This window comes from Perissodus microlepis, chromosome 13, assembly GCF_051167445.1.
Source record: "Perissodus microlepis isolate ML-2025 ecotype Zambia chromosome 13, ASM5116744v1, whole genome shotgun sequence".
NCBI lineage: Eukaryota > Metazoa > Chordata > Actinopteri > Cichliformes > Cichlidae > Perissodus > Perissodus microlepis.
This window is the reverse complement of record NC_140473.1, coordinates 10,982,108-11,005,345: the sequence shown is the minus strand read 5'-3', so window position 1 is coordinate 11,005,345 and position 23,238 is coordinate 10,982,108. Positions and strand designations below refer to the sequence as shown.

Here is a 23,238-nt window from a genome sequence, read left to right as displayed (position 1 = left end):
AACACCCGGCTGCACAAAACCTTCACTTTTTTCAACAGTTTCAGTCTTTGAATATTTTTCATTTCTTACAATCAGAATTCTCCAATAGACTTTTAGAAGAAAATTATTTTCTTTCATGCATCACCAACTGAACCTTTTATGTTAACGTCTCAAGCTCAAGCCTAACCTCATTGAATTTTGCTTAGCAAAGTACTTTTCAACTCTAATAATTAGTAAGATTATATTTCTTATCATCTGTTGGTCGTCTGACCTGATAAACTTCAATGAACATTATAACACAGGACTGATTGTCTCTATAAATGGGCTCCTGCACGCTTGCAGACATTTTTCCATCACAATTATGGATGATGAAGGATTTGATTAAAGCTGTGAAACATTACTGATAACCTTCATGTGATGTTACATTAAAGCCAATTTTCTATTAAAAGCAGGGACTTTTCTAACTGACCTCTGACCTTTGAGCAGTAGTGTGTACTGTATGCTTGTATGTAACTGTGTCTGACCTGGATTTTATCACCAGTTTCAAATAAGAATCTACTTTAAAGTCTGTCTTTCAATACAAAATAAGTTCAACTTTATCAAGGCTGATGGTAAACTGTCCCTAACAAGTCCACTTTATTGCGTGCTCATTGACTTTCTCCTATCAGAGCTGTTTAACAAGTCCACTTTATACATGCTTATTAATCTATCACGCTTATCAGTGGCTCATGGTTGCTTAAAGCCTATGTCTGAACTTGAGCACAGAGGCAGAGCATCATTCATCTTGGCAGCAGCTCCAGGATGACAAACTCCACTTTCTCTGCATCAAGACAGCTCATAGCTTTTTAACAGTCTCTCCTGATAGTCTCATATCATCTGCTCTAATCAATAACCATACACTATCATTACAATGTAGACTACAGCTCAAAAGTCTGAGGTGAATTAGAAATGTCTTGTTTTCAGAATAGACTCAAATTTGGTTTCAGATTGAATCACAGCAATTTATCAAAATAATCATATAAATGCTTAATATTAACACTGATCACAAATCATCAATGATTTTTAATAGAATATCTACAGAGGTGTTCAGAGACCCATTTTCAGCAATAATCCCTCCTGTGTTCAGTCCCATATGGAAAAGATATATATAAATCTTATAAAGTTTGTATCTGTCTTGTGTGAAACTTGTATGAAAAGCAGATAAGAGTGAAAACAGATATAAGATCCCTTGAAAAATTATATAATGAAACTTGTATGTTTTGGATACTTACTAAAACAATATATGAAAGTAATGAGAAAGTGGCCACTTTCATGAGTAATCACATATAAGTTTTTACTATTTCTTTTCCATATGGGGTGGTACATTGTCTTATCTAATGCAAGCTTAACACATTAAAGCCTAACTTATCACTCAAAACAGCTTTTTAAAGATTTTTGCACAAACTGAAACTATTGTGGTGATTAAAGAAACAATAAATGTGTCTGGATCATCCCAGTGTTTGTTTTTAACCTCATGAAACCAAGTTTACATTTTCCTCTAAAGGGGCTGCAACACCCGGCTGCACAAAACCTTCACTTTTTTCAACAGTTTCAGTCTTTGAATATTTTTCATTTCTTACAATCAGAATTCTCCAATAGACTTTTAGAAGAAAATTATTTTCTTTCATGCATCACCAACTGAACCTTTTATGTTAACGTCTCAAGCTCAAGCCTAACCTCATTGAATTTTGCTTAGCAAAGTACTTTTCAACTCTAATAATTAGTAAGATTATATTTCTTATCATCTGTTGGTCGTCTGACCTGATAAACTTCAATGAACATTATAACACAGGACTGATTGTCTCTATAAATGGGCTCCTGCACGCTTGCAGACATTTTTCCATCACAATTATGGATGATGAAGGATTTGATTAAAGCTGTGAAACATTACTGATAACCTTCATGTGATGTTACATTAAAGCCAATTTTCTATTAAAAGCAGGGACTTTTCTAACTGACCTCTGACCTTTGAGCAGTAGTGTGTACTGTATGCTTGTATGTAACTGTATCTGACCTGGATTTTATCACCAGTATCAAATAAGAATCTACTTTAAAGTCTGTCTTTCAATACAAAATAAGTTCAACTTTATCAAGGCTGATGGTAAACTGTCCCTAACAAGTCCACTTTATTGCGTGCTCATTGACTTTCTCCTATCAGAGCTGTTTAACAAGTCCACTTTATACATGCTTATTAATCTATCACGCTTATCAGTGGCTCATGGTTGCTTAAAGCCTATGTCTGAACTTGAGCACAGAGGCAGAGCATCATTCATCTTGGCAGCAGCTCCAGGATGACAAACTCCACTTTCTCTGCATCAAGACAGCTCATAGCTTTTTAACAGTGTCTTTCTGTCCTCATACTTCTATACATTCTTCTGTAATAGATAACTATACGCTATCATTGTAATCAATCTACACTACAGCTCAAAAGTTTGAAGTCAATTTTCACCTGGTTTATAATCATGTGATTGGTCCACACACCAGTGTCTAAAAAAACGCTCATTTTTATCTGTGTCTATCATCAAAATTTGAGTTGATTGCAATCTCTCCCTAACAAGTTCACTTTATTGCGTGCTCATCAATCTCCTCTACAGCTCAGCTAACTGAAGTCAGTTAGAAACGTCTTTTTTTCTTAAAAAAAAACAAGATTCTTTTTTATATTTTGTAAATTGGTTTTGAATGCAAATAAATATAATTGCTTAAAACTTGCATTGATCACCAATTATGATTAATGTTTGATAAAATATTTGCTGGTGTATGGATGCAACAATAATGGTGGTGTGTGGATTACAACAATAATAGCGAGTGTGCAGATTATATTACCTTCCCTCAGTTTATCACATTAAATCTCATCTTACTAGTGACCCAGCAGTTTTTCCAAATACAGCTGCACTAACCAACATCATTTTTTCAAGTAATATAAAAATCATTTTTATATATTACCTTTTTAAACATCCCATTTTTTCTTTCTAATGTCATTAAATCAAGTTTGCACATTTGTATAACAACAGTTGGACCTCCAGATCTTTTTAGCTTTTAGTTTTTTCTCAGTGTCACACATGGATTAGTTTTCGTCTCTTTCAATAAGAAAGTCAAATCTTCAGACACTAAAGCAATCTTTGTTTCTTTCAATCATCCTAATATTTTTAATCTCCTGTAATATAATTGCAGTTAACCAGAGCTTAGCTACTCTGATCTACAGTGATTTGGGGGGTTTGGATTTGTTTTTCACAGGTGCAGAGCCTTTTTCTACAAAATTAAGATTAAACTGCATTTTTTCAAAAGTACCATTAACTATGTAGACTGACAAGTAACTAAACATGTAACACAGTGATCAGTAGAGAAGAAAGAAAATAACCCATTTCAACATTTCTAGTTCAGATCAAAATTATTGTTCTGATTAAGGAAACAGTAAATTTGGCCACGTTATTGTCCTGATCCTCCAATTTTCCCTTTCCAATGTGACTAAATAAAATTCAACTTTTTTTTTTTTTTAAATAAAAGCAGATGAACACCCAGATATTTCTTACACTAAGAATCCTCCAACAACCTTTCAAAAGAAACATTTTTTGTCTTTCCTCAATTTTGAGAGTAACTGAAGCCACAAACCTGAAGCTCGAGACCCCAAACTAACCAAATTTAATGTTTCCTTAATCAGCACAGTAATTTTTAACTCTTTGTGTGTTATGTTTACTCACAGTTTTGATGCTTGCTTCTTCGACTTGATCCACGATTAGCTCTTCACCATCGCTCTGCTGTTTCTCTCTCCTCATGCTTCTCCTTCATGCGTCCTGTCCTCAAATATAATCCAACCTGCCTCCTTGTTTCCTCCTTGACTTGTATTAGCAAAATTTCCAGTTAAATTAAGAGAAATCCAGAAAAGTTTTCCTGCTTCAAAAGCTCTTCCAGTTGCCTGTCTTCTTGTCCTCCTTTAAATGTGCATTTTTCTACATTTGTATTTATTTGACTTCATATTGCCATGACAACATAGCACAGAGCATCATGGTAGATTAAGGCAGGGGGTTCTGTCCTCTGCAGAAATGCTGGTGTTCCATAGTGATGTAAAAGTATGTTAATAATCTTTAAACAGACACTCACTGATCCTGTAAGAGCAGGAATTTAACTACAAACCCTCACAGTCCCCATCAGCATAGCTGGACTGGCCATCGGGCATACCGGGCATTTGCCCGGTGGGCCGATGGTCATTTTTCGTTTTAAATGGGCCAATGTTTTGTTGTTGTCTTTTTTTCGTAACCGTGTAAACAGTGAAAGGTGGCGGATTGGACAGATGCTGGCAGACGTGTAAAAATAACTCAATTGTTTGGTAGTGGCTATGGTGGAGCTTACACGGATTCAGTAAAATTAGCAAGTGGTGGAGGCCAGCAGGTGGATGGGGGAAAGGGGTGGCGGAGGTGGAGAGACCCAAGGCGGCCGCCAGTCCGACTGTCAGGTGAAATGAGCTTCAGGTAAGAAGTTATGACCTGCAGTCTATCTGGGTCAAACCAAGTTTAGGTGTAGTTTATTTTCGTTGTGCTAACTTGTGCTAACGTTGTGCTACAGTCAGTTACAATAACTGGTACTGTGTACTAGCTAGCATGATGGAGTTTCTGTACAGTTGGGTGGGTGCTATGATGTTACTGGTGAACTTTATTTTATTCATATGGTTACTTAGTAGAGTTGCCAACCGTGCCATAAAAAACGGAATCCTCTGGTATTCAGAGTTAATATTATGCGTTTTGTATTGAGCTGAAAATAAACGCGATTTGTCCCGTACTTCAGCTACAATAAAAAAAGACACAAAGCTGGAGTTATTCTGTGTCTTTACGCTGTCAGCTGCCTCTTCTTCTCTCACTCTCCCCCCTCCCTCTCCTGCTGCTACTTCAATCATGAAACTGATCAATGATCAGCTGATCGGCGTTTCTGCCACAAGTCCCGTCTCTCTTGCTTGTTTATCTCCCGCTTTGCGCCAGAAAGAGGAAACTAGCGGAGGTCGCGTTAAACAGCAGAAGCGCCTTTAAACTTGATAAGCTGTTGTTAGAATTTATTTAATATTACTTTCTAGTATCAGCTGATGTTTGTTGGAGCCACAGCTGTAAAAGCTGCTGGTCACGATATCGGTTTGGTTATCTGGTGAGAGGGAAACATGAAGATGAAACCAGGAGATGTCCTTACTGAATCATCAGAGCTGAACAGGTGATGGAGAAACAGGTTTGTGGTAAATAAATAGTTGATGAAAATATCACTAAATCTGTCATTTATTATTTTTAATATTCAGTAATGGTCATGTCTCACCTCTAGTCTTCTCTGTCTTAATTTCAGGTTTCCACCATATGTTGTAGATAGTTCAGGAAGTTAACTCAACCAAGCAGTCTTTGGGTTTCGGCTAAGTACTGTTTAGAATAGCAGAATAGGGAGGATGGTGTAGGTTTAAGTTTATTAGATTGATACATATGTACCAACAAGACAGTGTACATCACTGTCACAACGACGTTTGTTTTCATTCAAAGGCTTTATGGTTTTTCCTATAATACCTGGTGGGCCGGTCTCTAGTCAAAATGCCCGGGCTGATTTTTTGTCCCAGTCCAGCTCTGCTGTGGGGTAGTCCAGTTTACTGAAGAACGCCTCAGGCTGTCCAATAAATATAAATAGCATGCTTTATTGCAGCTTGAAAAACTCCATGCCCTTGGCTACAAACCAGCACTGCTTCTTGGGAAGAAGAGCAAAAAAGGAGAACTCGGATATGAAATATTAACCCCTGGCTGCAGACTAACAGCCTATGTTCAGGAATCCCTTCAGAGGATGGGCTGATGTTATGAGTACCTTTGTAAAGGTAAGATTCAGATCCTGCAGTTTTAAAGTTATGATTTATGTTTAGTGTCTAAAAATATTTTCTTATGTTTACCTGTTAGAAGACCATTTTACTGTAAAAACAGAAATTCAATCATCAATCCTTCTCCCATTTTCACATAAGCAGCACATCATTTATAAGTGTTGGTTTCTTCCTCAGCAGTAGTTAACAACATATGGTGGCTTATTTTTCCTTTCCAAATCTTGAGTGACAGCCACTTTTGCTGCTATCACGCTTAAAGATAGAAAGAAAGCAAAGTTATCAAAAGACTGATCTGCAGATTGCAGCTACTTAGACAACTGACAATCTGTTTGTGCCTGTTTTCTTCCTTCATTGATATATGTGTAACTGATACATGTGATGTGTAACTGATACATGTGATGTGTGAATGAGAATCTATGTTAATTAAAGTAGTATTAAAGTACTTACACACTGTAAATGGCATAAAATCAAGTGATGGTGTAGCTTAATAAAATAGTGATGGGTATAGATAACGTTGCATCGGAACCTTTGTGGATATTTAAATGTTAGTAATCTGGGCAGAAATGATCACATTTTACTTTAGTTTTTTTTAAAGAGCACATTGTACACGGGCCTTGAAGAAAAGGTATGTAGTCTTAAGCACGATGTTTTGGTGGAGTCAGGGGTCTGTAGCATTTTGCACTTCCAGTAGACTGACGTTTGGTCATCATCATCATCATCATCACTGAGTCACAACATCTTCTCCTTCACCCTCACACTTTAACTCCACTCTGTTCCCTTTCATACGTCATATATACTTAGTCTGCTACAAACCAGGAGGCGTAAAGCAGGATAAAGTTCAAAGTTTGACCCATTGTGTAAACTAACTCGAATGATCAACAACCAGGAGGAGGCAACGATTATGGAGCCACGGGAGGTGAGGACCACGCAGGTGGAGGAAGTGAGGAATGTGGTGGAGAAGATTGAGCTCAACAAGGGACAGGATGACCCACTGAGCACTTCAGAGGGGCAAGTGGAGCACGCAGGCAACAAGACCAGCAAAGGTGATTTGTATGTTTGTATGTATTGTATGCTTTATATTTGGAGTCCAGGCTGAATTTTAGAGGAGTACCTGATGGCTGAAACAACAGTAATTTATGTTGCCTGACCAAGGATCAAGGAACATGTATTTTACACCAGTTGATACATGTACAGTCAAATCTATTGAATGTTGATATTATTACATTTAATGTAACCATTTAAAATGATTTTGTTTTTGTTTTTCTCCTAAAATCACATACGTCAACACAGGATCCACCAGGGGGAGAGTTTTTGGTGAAAGCCACAAAAAGACAAAGATGGGTATGTCATTGTTTGTGGAAGTATTTAGAATAGTTTGATACACTGTAGTAGAGTGTGTATGGTAGTGTATGGTAGATTTGATTCAAGGAACATTATCATATGAAGATAAAAACAAAAGTTGTGCGATCTCTGAAAGTGTTTTGTTTATTTGCTTTTTGTTTGTTTATTGTTTATGAAACTGGTGACTTGGCTGTGATCTTCAGTCCCAGAAGCATCAAGATCCAGACCTAAGAAGAAAAGGCCACTAGTAAGTATGCTTTTGCTGATGCTTTTAATCACCACAGCTCATTTCATTCAGTACAAATACCTGTAGATATGTGATGATTCCAAGTTTACATTACACTAATGGCAGGAAACTGCATACATGTGTCACCTTATACACATACCACATACTATAGAATTCAGTCCCCTTTGCTTTTTGCAGTCTTATTGCAATATATAAGTACTTTTAACAGATGATGCAAGTACAGTTAAATGCATTCACTCCAGTAAAAATGCTTCTAACACAATGCTGTTGCAAGCAGCAGATTTTCTTTTTCTGTTGTCGATGTAGATTAGATAGAACGTTATTAATCCCTCGGGTGGTTCCTCCGGGAAATTCAGTTTCCAGTATCAGAACACTGACAGAAGTTGCATATTACAGAGTTAGAATATCAGGACGGGACCAGGTTGGTGGGGGTCAAACAGCAGATCCAGTCATGCAGTGATAATTCATATTTAATGCAGCAGCATTTTGTTAGAAATGTGTAAACGATTGTATTCTAATCACATTGGCTAATTTTATATGCATATATAAATAAAAGGTATTTTTTATTATGTCAACAGTCCTCCAACAGCATCCAGGAAGTACTGTCCTATTCCCATGCCTCTGTCCAAACCAGGCGAGTGTTTCCATGTCACTTCAATGTGTTCTTTGCCATCAATAATTTTATGTTGATTTTTTGTTACATAAGCATGCCTCATGTGTCCTTCCACTTTTTTTCCCTTGTCATTTCTCGCCTCCTTTGGATTGTTTTTTTCGTCTCTTATTCAATCATTCCTCACAATTTATATAATCCTCTTACCCAACTCTGTCTCCTTCCTCTTCTTTTCCCCTTCAATCTCTCTCACCGTTCATCAATATCACACATCCAGACTATACCCGTAAGATAGAGTTGATCCGCTACCTCATGAGCGGCTATGTGAACGGCAAAGTGTTGGACACGCTGTCCGAGCACACCGACTCCCTGGCGTCCTCTGCTCTGGCCAGTCTGGAGGACGAGGCTGACCAGCTCTCTCACTTCCCCTTCCTCCCCACTCTGAGATATTTTCAGTCTGGAAAGATGAATCTGTTGGGCTTTAGGCTGCTTCTCAAGGTTCAAGGTTCAAGGTTCTTTATTTGTCACATGCATAGACAAGTATACACAAGTATAACACACAGTGAAATGTAGCCTGACACGCTCCTCGACATGTGCAAAAATGGGGGGGTAGAGGAAGAACATTATATATATATATATATATAAATAGTATATACATTGGGTGAATGTGCAGTAGTAGCAGCAAGCAGGTGAATTCTGTACATTAATATGAATAGACATCTGACTATTTTACAGAATAGACAATATAAACATATTTAAAATTAAAGGAATTTGGAATGTACATTGTGCCTTGGTTTAGAGTGTCTGGAAGAGAGTCCTGTCTCAGTCAATTATAGATGATGTGAGAGGGCGGGTGTGTGTGTGTTTAGGGCCCGGATGGCTTGGGGATAGAAGCTCCTCTTGAGTCTCTCTGTCCTTGCCTGGATGATGCGGAACCTTCTACCAGATTGCAGAAGTTGGAACAGTTTGTTGCCAGGATGGGACGGGTCCTTCAGTATCTGCGTTGCTCTAGTCCGGCATCTCCTGGTGTAGGTGTCCTGAAGCGGGGGGAGAGCAATCCTGCAGCAGCGTTCTGCTGTACGGATCACTCTCTGGAGAGCTTTTTGGTCCTTCACACAGCTGTTCCCAAACCACGATGTCATGTTCTGTGTGAGGATGCTCTCCACAGCGCCTGTATAGAAAATCCTGAGGATCTTTGGAGAGACCCTGAACTTCCTCAGTTGTCGTAGGTGATACAGGCACTGCCTAGCCTTTTTGGTCTGGACCTGAATGTGGGCAGCCCATGTCAGGTCTGAGGAGATGTGGACACCAAGATATTTGAAGGACTGCACCCTCTCCACTGGAGCTCCATTGATGATAATGGGCTTGTAGTCTCTGTGCTGACCCCTTCTGAAGTCCACCACCAGCTCCTTGGTCTTGCCGACGTTCAGCTGGAGGTGGTTGTCCTGGCACCATGATGCCAGATTCTTCACTTCATCCATGTAGGCCGCCTCATCGTTGTTGGAGATGGCACCCAACACCACTGTGTCGTCAGCAAACTTCACAATGGTGTTGGAGCCATGGGTGGCCACACAGTCTGAAGTGTAGAGGGAGTAGAGCAGTGGCGAGAGGACACATCCCTGAGGTGCTCCTGTGTTGATGGTGATGCTGTTAGAGACGCATCTACCCACCCTCACCACCTGAGTTCTGCCAGTGAGGAAGTCCAACACCCATGCACATAGACGGCTGTTAAGTCCCAGATCCCTGAGCTTTGTGAACAGTCTGCAGGGCACTATTGTGTTAAACGCTGAACTGTAATCAACAAACAGCATTCGCACATAGTTACCCTGTTTCTTGTCCACGTGGCTGAGGGTGGTGTGCAGGACGTGGGCGATGGCATCCTCTGTGGATCTGTTGGATCGGTAGGCGAACTGCAGCGGATCTGTGGTGTCTGGGATGGAGGAGGAGATGATGTTCTTCAGCAGCCTCTCAAACACCTTCATTACTACCGAGGTCAGTGCAACTGGCCGGTAATCGTTCAGGGATGATGGTTTGCTGTTCTTGGGCACAGGGATAATGGTGGATCTTTTGAAGCATGTGGGGACCACAGACTTCGCCAGGGACTCGTTGAAGATGTAAGTGAACACACCTGCTAGCTGGTCAGCACAGCAGCGCAGCAGACGGCCGGTGATGCCGTCTGGCCCCGCCGCTTTCCTTGTGTTCACTCTCCTCAATGCCGCTCGGACGTCATGCTCCGCGATGCTGGTCACCGGTCTCTCGCTGATGACGTCACTGTCCTCGGTATTCAGGCGGTAGATAGCATTAGCCGCCTGGCTAACCTCGAAACGGGCGTAGAACTGATTCAGCTCGTTGGTGAATGCAGAGTCGGCGTTGATCGGCGCAGTGTCCCTGGCTTTGTAGTCCGTAATGGTGCGTAGTCCGTGCCACATACTCCGTGTGTCGCCCTGGTGGAAGCGGGACTCCACACGCTCCCGGTACCGGCGTTTGGCATCTCTCACCGCGCGCCGCACGCCGTATGAGGCCGCTTTGTAGGCGCTCATATCGCCAGTGGCGAGACCCGCGTTGTAGGAGGCGGTCCTGGCGTTTACTGCAGTGCGGATCGATCTGTCCATCCACGGTTTCTGGTTTGGGAATGTGGTGACCCTCGCAGTGGGGATAATCTCCTCCGCTAGCATATTGACGAAGCATACTGCTACTTCCGTAAACTCGTTGATGTCGACTGCGCATGCTCTGAACATGTCCCAGTCGACGTCGTTGAGTGCATCCTGTAGCGTAGCTTCTGATTGGGCAGTCCACCATTTTACCTCCCTCGTGGTTACGTCTTCCCTCCGTATGTTTTGTTTATACTGGGGAATGAGGAAGATGGCGTTGTGGTCAGACTTTCCAAAAGCCGGGTGTGAGACAGCTTTGTAGCCCTGCTTGTATGGTGTGTAGCAGTGATCCAAAATTCGATCCCCTCTCGTTGGACATGAGACATGCTGGTAAAAGTTTGGCATGACTTGTCTGAGGTTCGCTTTATTAAAGTCTCCTGCTACAATGAGGGCTGCGCCCGGGTCCTTGTTTTGAAGCGAGCTCAGCACATCATGTAATTCGGACAAAGCCATACCTGTGTCCGCTTGGGGTGGGATGTAGACCACCGTGGCGATGACCGAGGTGAATTCACGGGGCAGATAGAAAGGGCGGCACTTAATGCTCAGGAACTCCAGATGTGGCGAGCAGCCGCTGGAGAGAGTAGAAATGCTCCTGGCATCACACCACTTTCTGTTTACCATGAAACACACTCCTCCACCTTTGGTTTTGTTCGACTCTGCCGTTCTGTCCGCGCGGAGCACAAAGAATGAATCCAACGGAGTTACGGCACGGTCCGGCACGGTGGGGGTCAGCCATGTCTCCGTGAAGCACAGAATGTTGCAGTCCCTCATGTCACGTTGGAAGGTGACCCTTGCTCTTAGGTCATCGAGCTTGTTCTCCATGGATTGTACGTTGGCCAGTAGGATACTGGGCAGTGGTGCGCGATGCGCCTGCTGTCTCAGTCTGTTCCTAATGCCAGCGCGGTTCACCCGGCGCTTCTTTGTTCTGCGCCTTGGATGAGCGGCCCGTCCCCTGTAAGCAGTTCATGCTGTAGCTGTAGCTGATGGACCAAAAAATTACATTTCATATTTTAGACATTCAGCTGCTGACTCTGAAGCCAACAGGCTCTTGAGTGTGGATGGTTGTGTTGGTACTGGATGCTGTGATAAAACAGCTGTTCTGATCTGTCTTCATTCATGCCTGTCGATATTAAGCCTCCTAAGCTCCAAACCAGTAAAAGCGATCTTTGGAGGCAACACCCTTTTTAGTACTTTTCTGTATTTGTTTGTGATTGTGTGACACTGAACCATAGTGCTATGTATATCCTCTGTAACACTCAGATGTTTCCAGATCAATGTTTTCCCCCTCAGCTGTTTCTCACTATAAAGTCTTACCACAGTAACAATGAGGCCAATGAGGCACCAGCAGAGCATATCTGGCTCTCAGTCTGTGGCTGATAGTGCCCCCTGCTGTTAATAACAGGAACAGTGCAACCTTGTATAGAGCTCATAGTGATGGTCTTACGATTGCTGCTGCAAGGCAGTCATTTGTATCCATGTGTGCTGTATATTCTGAGCATATGCAGTTATGTGAGCTCTCAGGTTTTATGTATCAGGACATCATTTAAAACAAACAATCAGGTCCTTAGTAGGTCTTAATATGAGGTAAATGCAACCTCAGATGAACAACACATAACACATTATACCAGGTCATTATTTATTTAACAAACACTGAGCCCAAATTCAGATGTGGTGTTTAAAAAACTAAGTACATCCAAGACTATTTCCATAATTAGTTAAGAGGGTCAGTATCAGCCAAGTGCTAATCAAATGCAATAGATCATCAGTAAGTGTAACCACTACTGTCAGTTTGCTGGTGTGGCGTATTCAGGTAAGTGGTAACATAGTGAGGATTAGAGAAGCAGTTGTTGATACCCACGAATGTGGGAAGGCTTTGAAGTCCATCATTTTACAGCAAGAAAGATTATTCGCAAGTTAAAAAATTCAAAGACTGTTTCCAATCTTACCAGGAGTGGACGTCCCAGAAAATTCACCCCACACATCTGAGGCTCTACAGGCCACAGTTAGCATGCTAAATGTTGGAGTTCATGGCAGTGCAATTAGAAAAAGACTCAACAAATATGGCCTGTTTGGAAAGGCTTCCAGGAGAAACCATTTTCCCTCTAAATACAACCTGGCAGCATGGGTTAGGTTTGCAAAGTTGAAAACGTAAGCCCTAATGCACAGCTTCAACATTGGTGAAAACCAAACACGGCATATCAGACAAACAGGTCATACCAACGGTTTTGCTCGGGTGATGATTATTTGAGCTTTTTTGCTGCCAAAGAACCTGCAAAGTGTCCAGGTCACTGAGTGAGCCATGAAGTACTCTAGAGTCAAAGAGATCATCGTTGGGTCAGTGACTCCAGAGCGCAGCAGCAAAGCAACAACAGAGTGGTGCTGCAGTGGCTCAAAGTTGAGACTTCAACATGATTGAACGTTAAGAAAGCTGTGAATGAATAAATATCTGCAAACTTTAATGAACCGAAGAAACATTGTAAAGACAAATGGGCCAGAAATCCGTCCACACTGCTGTGAAACACTAATAAAAAATGATTACCTCAAGTTTTTGCTGCTAAAGTTGGTTCCATCAGCTGCTGAATCACAGGTATAATGATGATGTGGTGTAATAATCTAGATCCAGATCCTTAAACTGCTTTTTCACGTGTCTGTAAATGAATTTCTTTCTTATCATTGTCCCGATTGGTGTCGGCTGACACTTGACACTCTGTGGCTCCTGATTTGTCTGTTGTCAAGGTCTCACCTCAGTGCAATTCCTCACGTTTTGTCATGATTAAAGGATGAATGTGAACACCGCTTCAGTCACTGCGTTCACTTCTTGATATGTCAGAACTGTGCTCACGTCACTCACTTTTTTTAACAACATGACACACTGCTGTAAACAGAGACCCTGTAATGTTAGCACCAAGTAGGACTTCATAAAAAATAATGCTGTCAAGCTAATGTGGCAGGATGAATGTTATTCCTTGGTTCAGCCCACTTTCAGCCTGGCGCATTGGGGGGCGCTAGTATAAATAGTGGCCATTTGAGCATCCCTGTATCTCTTACCTATGATCTCCTTTTTGGTCACCTGACTTCCTTTGGTGTTGCAGAGATCATTCTGAAGCCTCCATCGCGGCTGGTAGGTGTTTACTCATTGTAGTGTGTACATTACCTTACTTGGTGGTAAACAGATATTGTTTTTAGGTCATAGCTGTAGAAGCCTCCTTTGAGCCACTCTGCTCATGTTTCATGACGCGCTCTACTCGGTACGTAATTCAATTTTGTTACGATCGCTGCCTTTTACTGTTCGTTTATAGTAATTACTTATTATGCTTTGCAGGAAGTGTGGGCCTTAGTTTTACGCAACGCCACGCTAACAGAAGTGCTGCTGCTTTGCTTTGCCTTGCTTTTACCGTCTGTCCCCGTTGTGAGGTTTCTTTTCCTGCTGCTGCCAGCTTTTTAAAGTGGACGTCGGCGTGGACAGCGGCCATATGCATGCCGGTTATGGGAATCGGCTGGAGTACATATTAATGGACCGGATGATTAACTTATAGTCGGGCAGACGGCAAGTTGGAGCAACACGGCGATTCCGTTTGCTCCAGATTTTAAAGTTTTATCCCGATTGTATGTTTTCTGTTGTTTTGATTTGTAGTTTTGATTTTTGTTACGCCACTGGTGGGAGGCCCTTTTTCTAGCTGCAGATCACCAGTGTGGTCCTGCAGTTGGGTTATCCCCCAGCGCTACATTAGTTTTGTTGTAACATATTAAAATTTTCTTTGTTCTTTTATTCAGATGCGGAGTGCCGACGTGGAGGAGACTAGGGTGCCTTGGTGGTGGGATCCTTGAGTGTACACACCTGCCTTGTTTAGTTTATTAGTGTGTGTGATTTTGTGTTGCACTTGTGTCTTGGTGTGTTTTCTTTTTTGGAGTTTGTGCGTGGCATCCCTGCCCCTCCACTGGTAAGCCTCAGCTCTGAATACCTTTTTAAGCATATTTGTACATGGATATTTATGATTGTGCTTTTATACGGTGTTTTAAATAATTTTTAATAAATTGTCAACTTGTTTTATCATTGAACCTCATCTCTGTACTGAGTATAACAAACCTAACTGCCTCCTTGGTGATTAGTGTTACTTCCAGTATTCTCTGGGTGAAATTCCCAGAGTGGCGTTGTCTTAAACTGTGAAGAGTATTTACTTTATTCTCACCTCGTGCTGCCACAAACTTGGCGTTTGTCGACAGGATATACTCTTTAAAAACAGAGACGTGTGTTCCTTTTTTATTTTTTTTTATGTAAACTGGTTTTTTTTTTTTGGTTTTTTTTTTAATTCATTTTGTACAGGATAAAAGCAAAGCAGCAGCTACTTTGGTGTTGGATTCCACAGCTGTGTTACAGAGATGGAGGAAGAGTTACAGGAACTCAGGGACTTGATTGCGCAGCTAAAAGCAGACAATGAGAGGCTGCGTCAGGAGAGGGCTGTTGGGTCAGGTACAAGTGCTACACCTTCTACTTCAACTGCATCATCTGTTAACCCCCCAACTGCTAGTGTCCCTGTAGCAGAGAGACTAGTTTTTGTGCCCCGTGACAGAAAATGCCCTATGTTTAGAGGAAAATCAGGTATAGGGTTGAATGAATGGTTGGAGGAAATAGAAGTTTGTGCTAGGGCACGTCATTTGTCTTTGGCTGATAAAGCATTTTTCCTGTTTGACCACCTGGAAGGGGAAGCACGTGAGGAGATCAAATATCGCTCTAGTGTAGAGAGGACTGATCCCGCTAAGATCATCACTATATTGCAAGAACTTTATGGCTGTTCAGACTCCTATGTAGCATTGCAGGAAGCTTTCTTCTCTAGAAAACAGCAGGAAGGTGAGACACTGCAAGAGTTTTCCCTTGCCCTCTTGGGTCTTATGGAAAAAGTTAAATCGAGTGCCCCTAATGGCATGCCCAATGCTGATGTTTTACTAAGAGATCAATTTGTTGAACAGGTCTTGGACAGTACGTTGCGGCGGGAGTTAAAGAAGCTAGTAAGGAGGCAGCCAACCCTGACATTGCTAGAAATTAGAGGGGAAGCTATTAGGTGGGAACGTGAAGGGTTGCCTAGTGGCGTTAGACATAGAAGTAGTTCTGTCCCTTCTGTCTATGGCATTCAGTATGGGGTCCATAGCGGTCCTTCAGGAATAGCCCAGTCCACCCATCTGTCTGAGATGAGTGAGATGAAGGACTTGTTAAAGCGCCAGCAGGAGCAACTTAATCAGCTCACTCAGAGCATTGCTCGATTGCAGGGCCCCCATCGAATGTCTCGCTCAGGACAGAGCGATTCCATTATATGCAGGCGTTGTCAGCAACCTGGACATTTTGCTCGGGAATGTGATGGGGAACGTGTTCTTCGTTCCCGGCCTCCTTCTCGGGCCCCTCCGCATAATCGCAGGCACTCTCCTTTAAATACGGCCTCGGAAAACTAGCACCCTCCGTACTGCCGAGCCACAGTTCGGGTGGGGTGTCTATTGGCTCAAGGGTTGTTTCCAATGGTCCAGAGGCAGTCTCCAAATTAGTTTCATCCTGTCCACATATAGATGTGGACATGGGCGGTATAAAAGTACCTTGTTTGGTTGATACAGGGTCCATGGTGTCTACCATTACTGAAAGCTTTTTCCGCCAGCATTTTGAGTCCTGGGGTCAAGAACATCTCCAAGCTTGTCATTGGTTGCAGCTTAAAGCGGCTAATGGTTTGTCTATTCCCTACCTTGGCTATATAGAGCTAGGTGTAGAGCTCTTTGGTAAGTTTATTCCACAGTGTGGCGTGTTGATCGTTAATGATCCGCCAGGTGCAGGACCTTCTACGGTTCCAGGTGTATTGGGGATGAATGTGATTCGGAAGTGTTACCACGAGCTTTTTGGGCAACGTGGTGAAGCATTGTTTAGTTTAGGCTCTGTCACAGAGGCCCCTAAACCCCTTGTGCATGCGCTGCAAAAGTGTCATGATGTTAGTACAAGAGCCCCACCGGATTTGTCTGGCCATGTGAGAGTGAGAGGTAAGCGAGCATGTTGCATTCCGGGTGGTGTAATGAAAATAGTGGCCGCCACCTGTTCTGAGCAATATTCAGGTGCCACCGTGTTATTTGAACCCAATGATGTTAATTTGCCTGCTGGACTCTTAGCGTCCCCTGCATTGGTTCGAGTGGTTAGAGGTACTGCATACATACCAGTTGTTAATGTAGGGACCACAGCGGTTTTGCTTCATCCCAGGACCATTATGGGGACCCTGGAGGATGTTCACGTTGTCAGTTTGCCTGCTGGTGTGACAGAAATACCCCATAACATAGCAACAATGGCATCTCACACCGCCACGCCTACTGTGCAGGATCAGATGGAAGGAATTGATTTGTCTAAACTGTCAGCCGAGGAACAGGGACAGGTGAGGTCTCTCCTTAAGAAATACAGCGCGGTCTTTTCTGCTCATGACACTGATTTGGGTTGCACTAACTTGATCTCCCATGACATTCCGCTCTTAGATGATATCCCCGTGCGGCAGCGTTATAGGCGCATCCCCCCTTCAGAGTATGAGGTTGTGAAAGAGCATATTAACCAGTTACTAGGGGCTAAGGTGATTAGAGAGAGTAGCAGCCCCTATGCTTCTCCCATTGTGCTCGTTAAGAAAAAGGATGGCAGCCCACGCATGTGTGTTGATTATTGGCAATTGAACAACAAGACAAGGAAAGATGCCTTCCCCCTGCCGCGCATTGAGGAATCCCTAGATGCGCTGACTGGTGCCCGTTGGTTTTCCACCATGGATTTAGCCAGTGGCTACAATCAGGTCCCAGTTACGGAAGAGGATAGGCCCAAGACTGCCTTCTGTACTCCTTTTGGCCTATTTGAGTGGAACCGAATGCCATTTGGGCTCTGTAATGCCCCTAGCACCTTCCAGAGACTAATGCAACGCCTTTTCGGTGATCAACAGTGCCAGTCTCTGCTTCTCTATCTTGATGACATTGTAATCTTCTCATCAACAGTACAGCAACATCTTGAGCGGCTGGATGTGGTGCTAGGTCGGCTTCAGCAGGAGGGTTTGAAAGAAAAGCTTGCCAAATGTGCCTTTTTCCAGCGGGAGGTTCGCTACTTGGGCCACGTCATCTCCGATCAGGGTGTCTCCACGGACCCTAGCAAGGTTGAAGTGGTGGCTAACTGGCAGCCTCCTAAGACTGTTTCAGAACTGCGGTCCTTTCTTGGGTTTGCCAGCTATTATCGCCGTTTTGTAGAGGGTTTTGCCAAGTTGGCGGCACCTCTGCATAGACTGGTGGCAGAGTGGGGAGGCAGAAAATCAAAGAAGAGGTCAGAGCATGGTGTAATGGAGAACTGGACTACAGAATGTGCTCAAAGTTTTGAGGCATTAAAGACTAAACTGACCACAGCACCAGTGCTCGCTTATGCAGATTTCTCTTTGCCTTTTATTTTAGAAGTGGATGCCAGTCATGGCGGCCTAGGAGCAGTGCTCTCCCAGGAGCAGGGAGGTAAGGTGAGGCCAATAGCCTATGCCAGTCGGGGTTTGAGGCCTACTGAGCGCAATATGCTAAATTATAGCTCAATGAAGCTGGAGTTTTTGGCACTTAAGTGGGCCATGACTGAGAAGTTTAGAGAGTACTTGTTGGGCCACAAGTGTATTGTTTACACTGACAACAATCCTCTTAGTCATTTGTCTTCTGCTAAACTTGGGGCTACTGAACAGCGCTGGGCAGCTCAGCTTGCTTCGATCGACTTCGACTTAAAGTACAGGTCAGGAAGGAGTAATAAGAATGCAGACGCTTTATCTCGCCAGCATCCACCCGATCCTCAGGAAATTAAAGCCATGGTTCCTGGTACAGCCTTGCCTGAACCTCTTCAACAAGCCTTGCAGCTGGGACCAGCTGAGGTATCCCAAGCTGCCATTACAGTTTTGTCCCATCTCACTACTCCTGATCTTCATGCCCTCCAACAGGTCGATCCAGTGATAAAAGAGATCCTGGTGTTCTGGAGACGGAAGCAGCGACCTAGCTTCGAGGAGCGGCAGCAACTTGCCCCACCTGTTCTGGTGCTGCTACGACAATGGGATCGTCTGATTGAAAGGGATGGAGTTCTGTATCGTCAGGTTCATCGCCCTGACGGTGCCGAGGTGGTACTTCAGCTTTTGCTGCCTAGTGCACTAATGGAGCAGGTGCTGACTCATGTTCATCAGGAGCACGGCCATCAAGGTGTGGAAAGGACCCTAGCGCTTCTCCGCTCACGGTGCTACTGGCCAGGTATGTCTGCTGAGGTAGCTCGCTGGTGTCAGAGATGTGAACGTTGCCAAGTTGCAAAAGACACCCAACCAGCAGCTCAAAGTTTCATGGGACATTTGTTGGCTTCTCGACCAAATGAAATCTTGGCTATTGATTACACCCTGCTTGAACCTTCCCGGAATGGGCTGGAGAACGTCTTGGTAATGACTGATGTTTTCAGCAAGTATACATTGGCTGTCCCCACTCGTGACCAATGTGCTGCTACAGTGGCCCAGGTTCTCGTAACAGAGTGGTTCTCGAAGTTTGGTGTACCTGCACGTATTCATTCTGATCAGGGTCGTAACTTTGAAAGCTCCCTGATCCAGCAGCTCTGCAAGTTTTATGGTATTGAGAAGTCCCATACTACTCCTTATCATCCGGCTGGAAATGGTCAGTGCGAACGCTTTAATAGGACTTTGCACAATTTGTTGCGGACCCTGCCAGTATCCAGGAAAAGGGACTGGAATGTATGTTTGCCCCAGTTACTCTATTGCTACAACACCACTCCCCATCAGGCTACTGGGGAAACTCCATTTTTATTGATGTTTGGGCAAGAACCCAGGTTGCCAGTGGACTTTCTGTTGGGCAGAGTACCGGATCCCATCAGTGGAGATGTGCACGAGTGGATTCAGGAGCATAAAGCTCGGCTACAGGTTGTACATGAAGGAGCCAAGGAACGACTGCAACTGGCTGCCGACCGCAGGAAGAGGCACCATGATAAAAAGGTGAAAGAGGCACCATTGAATGACGGGCAGTTGGTGTTCCTGCGTGATTTGAGTGGAAGAGGGAGATGTAAAATCCAAGATCGATGGAAACCAGCGGTATATAGGATCCTGAAGGCACCTAAAGGAGGTGGGGCAGTATATACCATTGCACCTGCAGATGATCCTAGCAGTGTGAAGCATGTTCATCGTACATTGTTGAAGGCTGTGGTAATAGCAGCTACACCATCAGAAGGGCCTGCTCCGAGCAGTAGTCCACATGGCCCAGAAATGCCATCCTCAGAACATGACTCATCAAGTGACAGTGACCTGCTATTCCTGAGCGTAGGAGCTCCTCAAGTAAATGTTTTACCATCTTATAGCCCAGTAGCAGTGATTCCAAGTAGCTCTGAGTTGTTGCTCTCACCAGAAGACCGGCTTTCCGCCGTTCCAGCCACTTGTACAGCGACCCCGAGGGCAGCACCAGTTCCATCTTGCTCTCTTCCTGTTCCCACTATGAGCTCTGATACAAGAAATATGGTGGTGCGAAGAACAACACGGTCCACGGCTGGCCAGCATTCAAACATCCATCATCTCCCAAGACCAACAGGGGAGGTGGCACCAGGGGCTGCAAACTCTATTTCTGAGCTTAGGGTGCATGCTGTCTCTGCATTTTTTAGGCCTTCGGATTAACCTGGGTGTCCTTGTAATCCATCGTCGGGGCGACGATGCAAAAAGGAGGGGTAGATTGTGGCAGGATGAATGTTATTCCTTGGTTCAGCCCACTTTCAGCCTGGCGCATTGGGGGGCGCTAGTATAAATAGTGGCCATTTGAGCATCCCTGTATCTCTTACCTATGATCTCCTTTTTGGTCACCTGACTTCCTTTGGTGTTGCAGAGATCATTCTGAAGCCTCCATCGCGGCTGGTAGGTGTTTACTCATTGTAGTGTGTACATTACCTTACTTGGTGGTAAACAGATATTGTTTTTAGGTCATAGCTGTAGAAGCCTCCTTTGAGCCACTCTGCTCATGTTTCATGACGCGCTCTACTCGGTACGTAATTCAATTTTGTTACGATCGCTGCCTTTTACTGTTCGTTTATAGTAATTACTTATTATGCTTTGCAGGAAGTGTGGGCCTTAGTTTTACGCAACGCCACGCTAACAGAAGTGCTGCTGCTTTGCTTTGCCTTGCTTTTACCGTCTGTCCCCGTTGTGAGGTTTCTTTTCCTGCTGCTGCCAGCTTTTTAAAGTGGACGTCGGCGTGGACAGCGGCCATATGCATGCCGGTTATGGGAATCGGCTGGCGTACATATTAATGGACCGGATGATTAACTTATAGTCGGGCAGACGGCAAGTTGGAGCAACACGGCGATTCCGTTTGCTCCAGATTTTAAAGTTTTATCCCGATTGTATGTTTTCTGTTGTTTTGATTTGTAGTTTTGATTTTTGTTACGCCACTGGTGGGAGGCCCTTTTTCTAGCTGCAGATCACCAGTGTGGTTCTGCAGTTGGGTTATCCCCCAGCGCTACATTAGTTTTGTTGTAATATATTAAAATTTTCTTTGTTCTTTTATTCAGATGCGGAGTGCCGACGTGGAGGAGACTAGGGTGCCTTGGTGGTGGGATCCTTGAGTGTACACACCTGCCTTGTTTAGTTTATTAGTGTGTGTGATTTTGTGTTGCACTTGTGTCTTGGTGTGTTTTCTTTTTTTGGAGTTTGTGCGTGGCATCCCTGCCCCTCCACTGGTAAGCCTCAGCTCTGAATACCTTTTTAAGCATATTTGTACATGGATATTTATGATTGTGCTTTTATACGGTGTTTTAAATAATTTTTAATAAATTGTCAACTTGTTTTATCATTGAACCTCATCTCTGTACTGAGTATAACAAACCTAACTGCCTCCTTGGTGATTAGTGTTACTTCCAGTATTCTCTGGGTGAAATTCCCAGAGTGGCGTTGTCTTAAACTGTGAAGAGTATTTACTTTATTCTCACCTCGTGCTGCCACACTAACTTTTCCTCTTTCTGTCTTTTTCAGCACTTTCTATCGCTTTGAGGCAGTGTGGGACAGCTCCCTGCACAACTCCCTCCTGCTCAACTGCGTAACTCCCTATGGAGAGAAGATCTACATGACCTTATCTGCGTATCTGGAGGTCAGCCGCTGCTCTGCCGTGTTGTACCTGTTTTTTTACGTGTTTTTAAGTCTCTTGATGTCATCGTGTCTAACACACACCCTTTATCTCCTCTTTACAGCTGGACCATTGCATCCAGCCTGCCATTATCACCAAAGACATCTGCATGGTCTTTTACTCCCGAGACGCCAAGTTGTCCCCACCCCGTTCTCTCAAGAACCTCTTTGGGACTGAATACTCCAAAACTCCTGACTGGTAAATCTGGGCTGCTGCACTGTGGCCATCTCTGTTTCACAATCAAAGATATCTGCCCTGTTACAAAGTTTCCTTCTTTCCTTAGATAGCCTCATCCTAGAGCACCAGTGGGAGCTAGAGAAGATGGAGCAGCTGCAGGAGGTGGGGCCTTAAAAGATTTATAAAGAAATGAATCTCTGTTTAATGTCGTAGAGGGAAAAAAGACTTTTCAACTCAAAGACCAAAGTGCTATTCTAAAAAGGGTTTTTTAGAGTACAGACTTTACATGACTAACCCTCCCCTCTTCTCCCCACCTCACATTCGTCCCCATCTTTCGTCCAGGTGGATGAAAAGACCCGTCACCTTGTGGCGCTGAGAGAGAAGCTGGGAGAGGCGGCTCCCGTGGGAACAGCTCCCACCACCAAGTCCCTGAGCGAGTCTCTGTCCCCCAGCGTGAGCTGGGGCACTCTGTCCACGTCCACCTCCATCTCCTTGCAGATCTCAAGCACCACCTTTGAAAGCGCCATCAGGCCGAGCGAGAGCAGCGGCTACGATTCCGCTGACATGGAGAGCTGGTGGATCGTGAGAAGGAGCTGGCCACCAAGGTGAGCAAAACGTCGGAGGCAGGATAGACGTAAAACTCTCCCTGCAGATCTAAGCTGGTGCGGCGGCCTGACGAAGAACTGATCGGGCGGAGCGGTACGCGGGAAAACCACCGCTTCCATCCTTTCTGAAAAGCCTTTGAAAATACAGAAAATACCAAGTGTTAAAACTTATTCATCATTGTGATTCTTGATGGTTTTCTCTTGTAAGTAGACTTGTGGCTTAAGTCTCTTTTCATGCGACTCAAACCTTTAAGTTCTACAGAACTTTTGCCTCCCCGCTTCCCTCCAGCAACCCCGCTGCCAGCTCAGCTTTCCTCCTCTCCATTCCCTCCCCTCAGCTTTTTGTCTTTTGAAGTTCATTTACGTACAGGTTATTGTATTAATAATGCTATACTGTACATAGAGACAGAATATGACATGAAGGGCTACTGACCACAGAAAAGTAAAAGGTAACTGGGCCTAAAGACTAACTGGAGACAAACAAGCTTTCTGTGATTCTATTTGTGTTTTTGTGGTAATCTTGGATATCTTAGCTTGTCTCATTACTGTCATATATGTCCTATCATTAAAACACTGGCTTTTAACAACTAACA

General features: G+C 43.8%; 2 protein-coding genes across 8 annotated transcripts; both read left to right on the top strand.

Moving 5' to 3' along the window:
- The first annotated feature begins 3,530 nt into the window (after positions 1-3,530).
- On the top strand, positions 3,531-23,236 carry LOC146374733 (uncharacterized). 7 transcript variants are annotated; one of them, XM_084948565.1, is made up of 9 exons: positions 3,531-4,484; positions 5,683-5,848; positions 6,735-6,891; positions 7,139-7,189; positions 7,393-7,436; positions 8,015-8,070; positions 21,713-21,827; positions 21,928-22,061; positions 22,147-23,236. In XM_084948565.1, coding segments are annotated over exons 2-9 (612 nt in total). In that variant the 5' UTR covers positions 3,531-4,484; positions 5,683-5,794; the 3' UTR covers positions 22,148-23,236. The 7 variants fall into 7 exon arrangements, 4 of the variants coding, with proteins under 4 accessions (XP_084804691.1, XP_084804688.1, XP_084804690.1 ...); XM_084948562.1 differs by having other exon boundaries at positions 21,928-23,236; XM_084948564.1 differs by having other exon boundaries at positions 3,531-5,211; positions 21,928-23,236.
- On the top strand, positions 22,152-23,236 carry LOC146374734 (kinesin-like protein KIF1B). The gene is made up of 2 exons (XM_084948566.1): positions 22,152-22,202; positions 22,383-23,236. The coding sequence occupies exons 1-2, from the start codon at positions 22,185-22,187 to the stop codon at positions 22,647-22,649; spliced, it is 285 nt and encodes a 94-aa protein (XP_084804692.1). The 5' UTR covers positions 22,152-22,184; the 3' UTR covers positions 22,650-23,236.
- Positions 23,237-23,238: the final 2 nt, after the last annotated feature.

Bases quoted from the DNA above. Each gene is read 5' to 3' on its own strand.
- LOC146374733 (XM_084948562.1), top strand. From the start codon at position 5,795: ATGTTCAGGAATCCCTTCAGAGGATGGGCTGATGTTATGAGTACCTTT. The intron at 5,849-6,734 runs GTAAGATTCAGA...ATCAACAACCAG, and splicing joins TTATGAGTACCTTTGTAAAG to GAGGAGGCAACGATTATGGA. The intron at 7,437-8,014 runs GTAAGTATGCTT...TTATGTCAACAG, and splicing joins CTAAGAAGAAAAGGCCACTA to TCCTCCAACAGCATCCAGGA.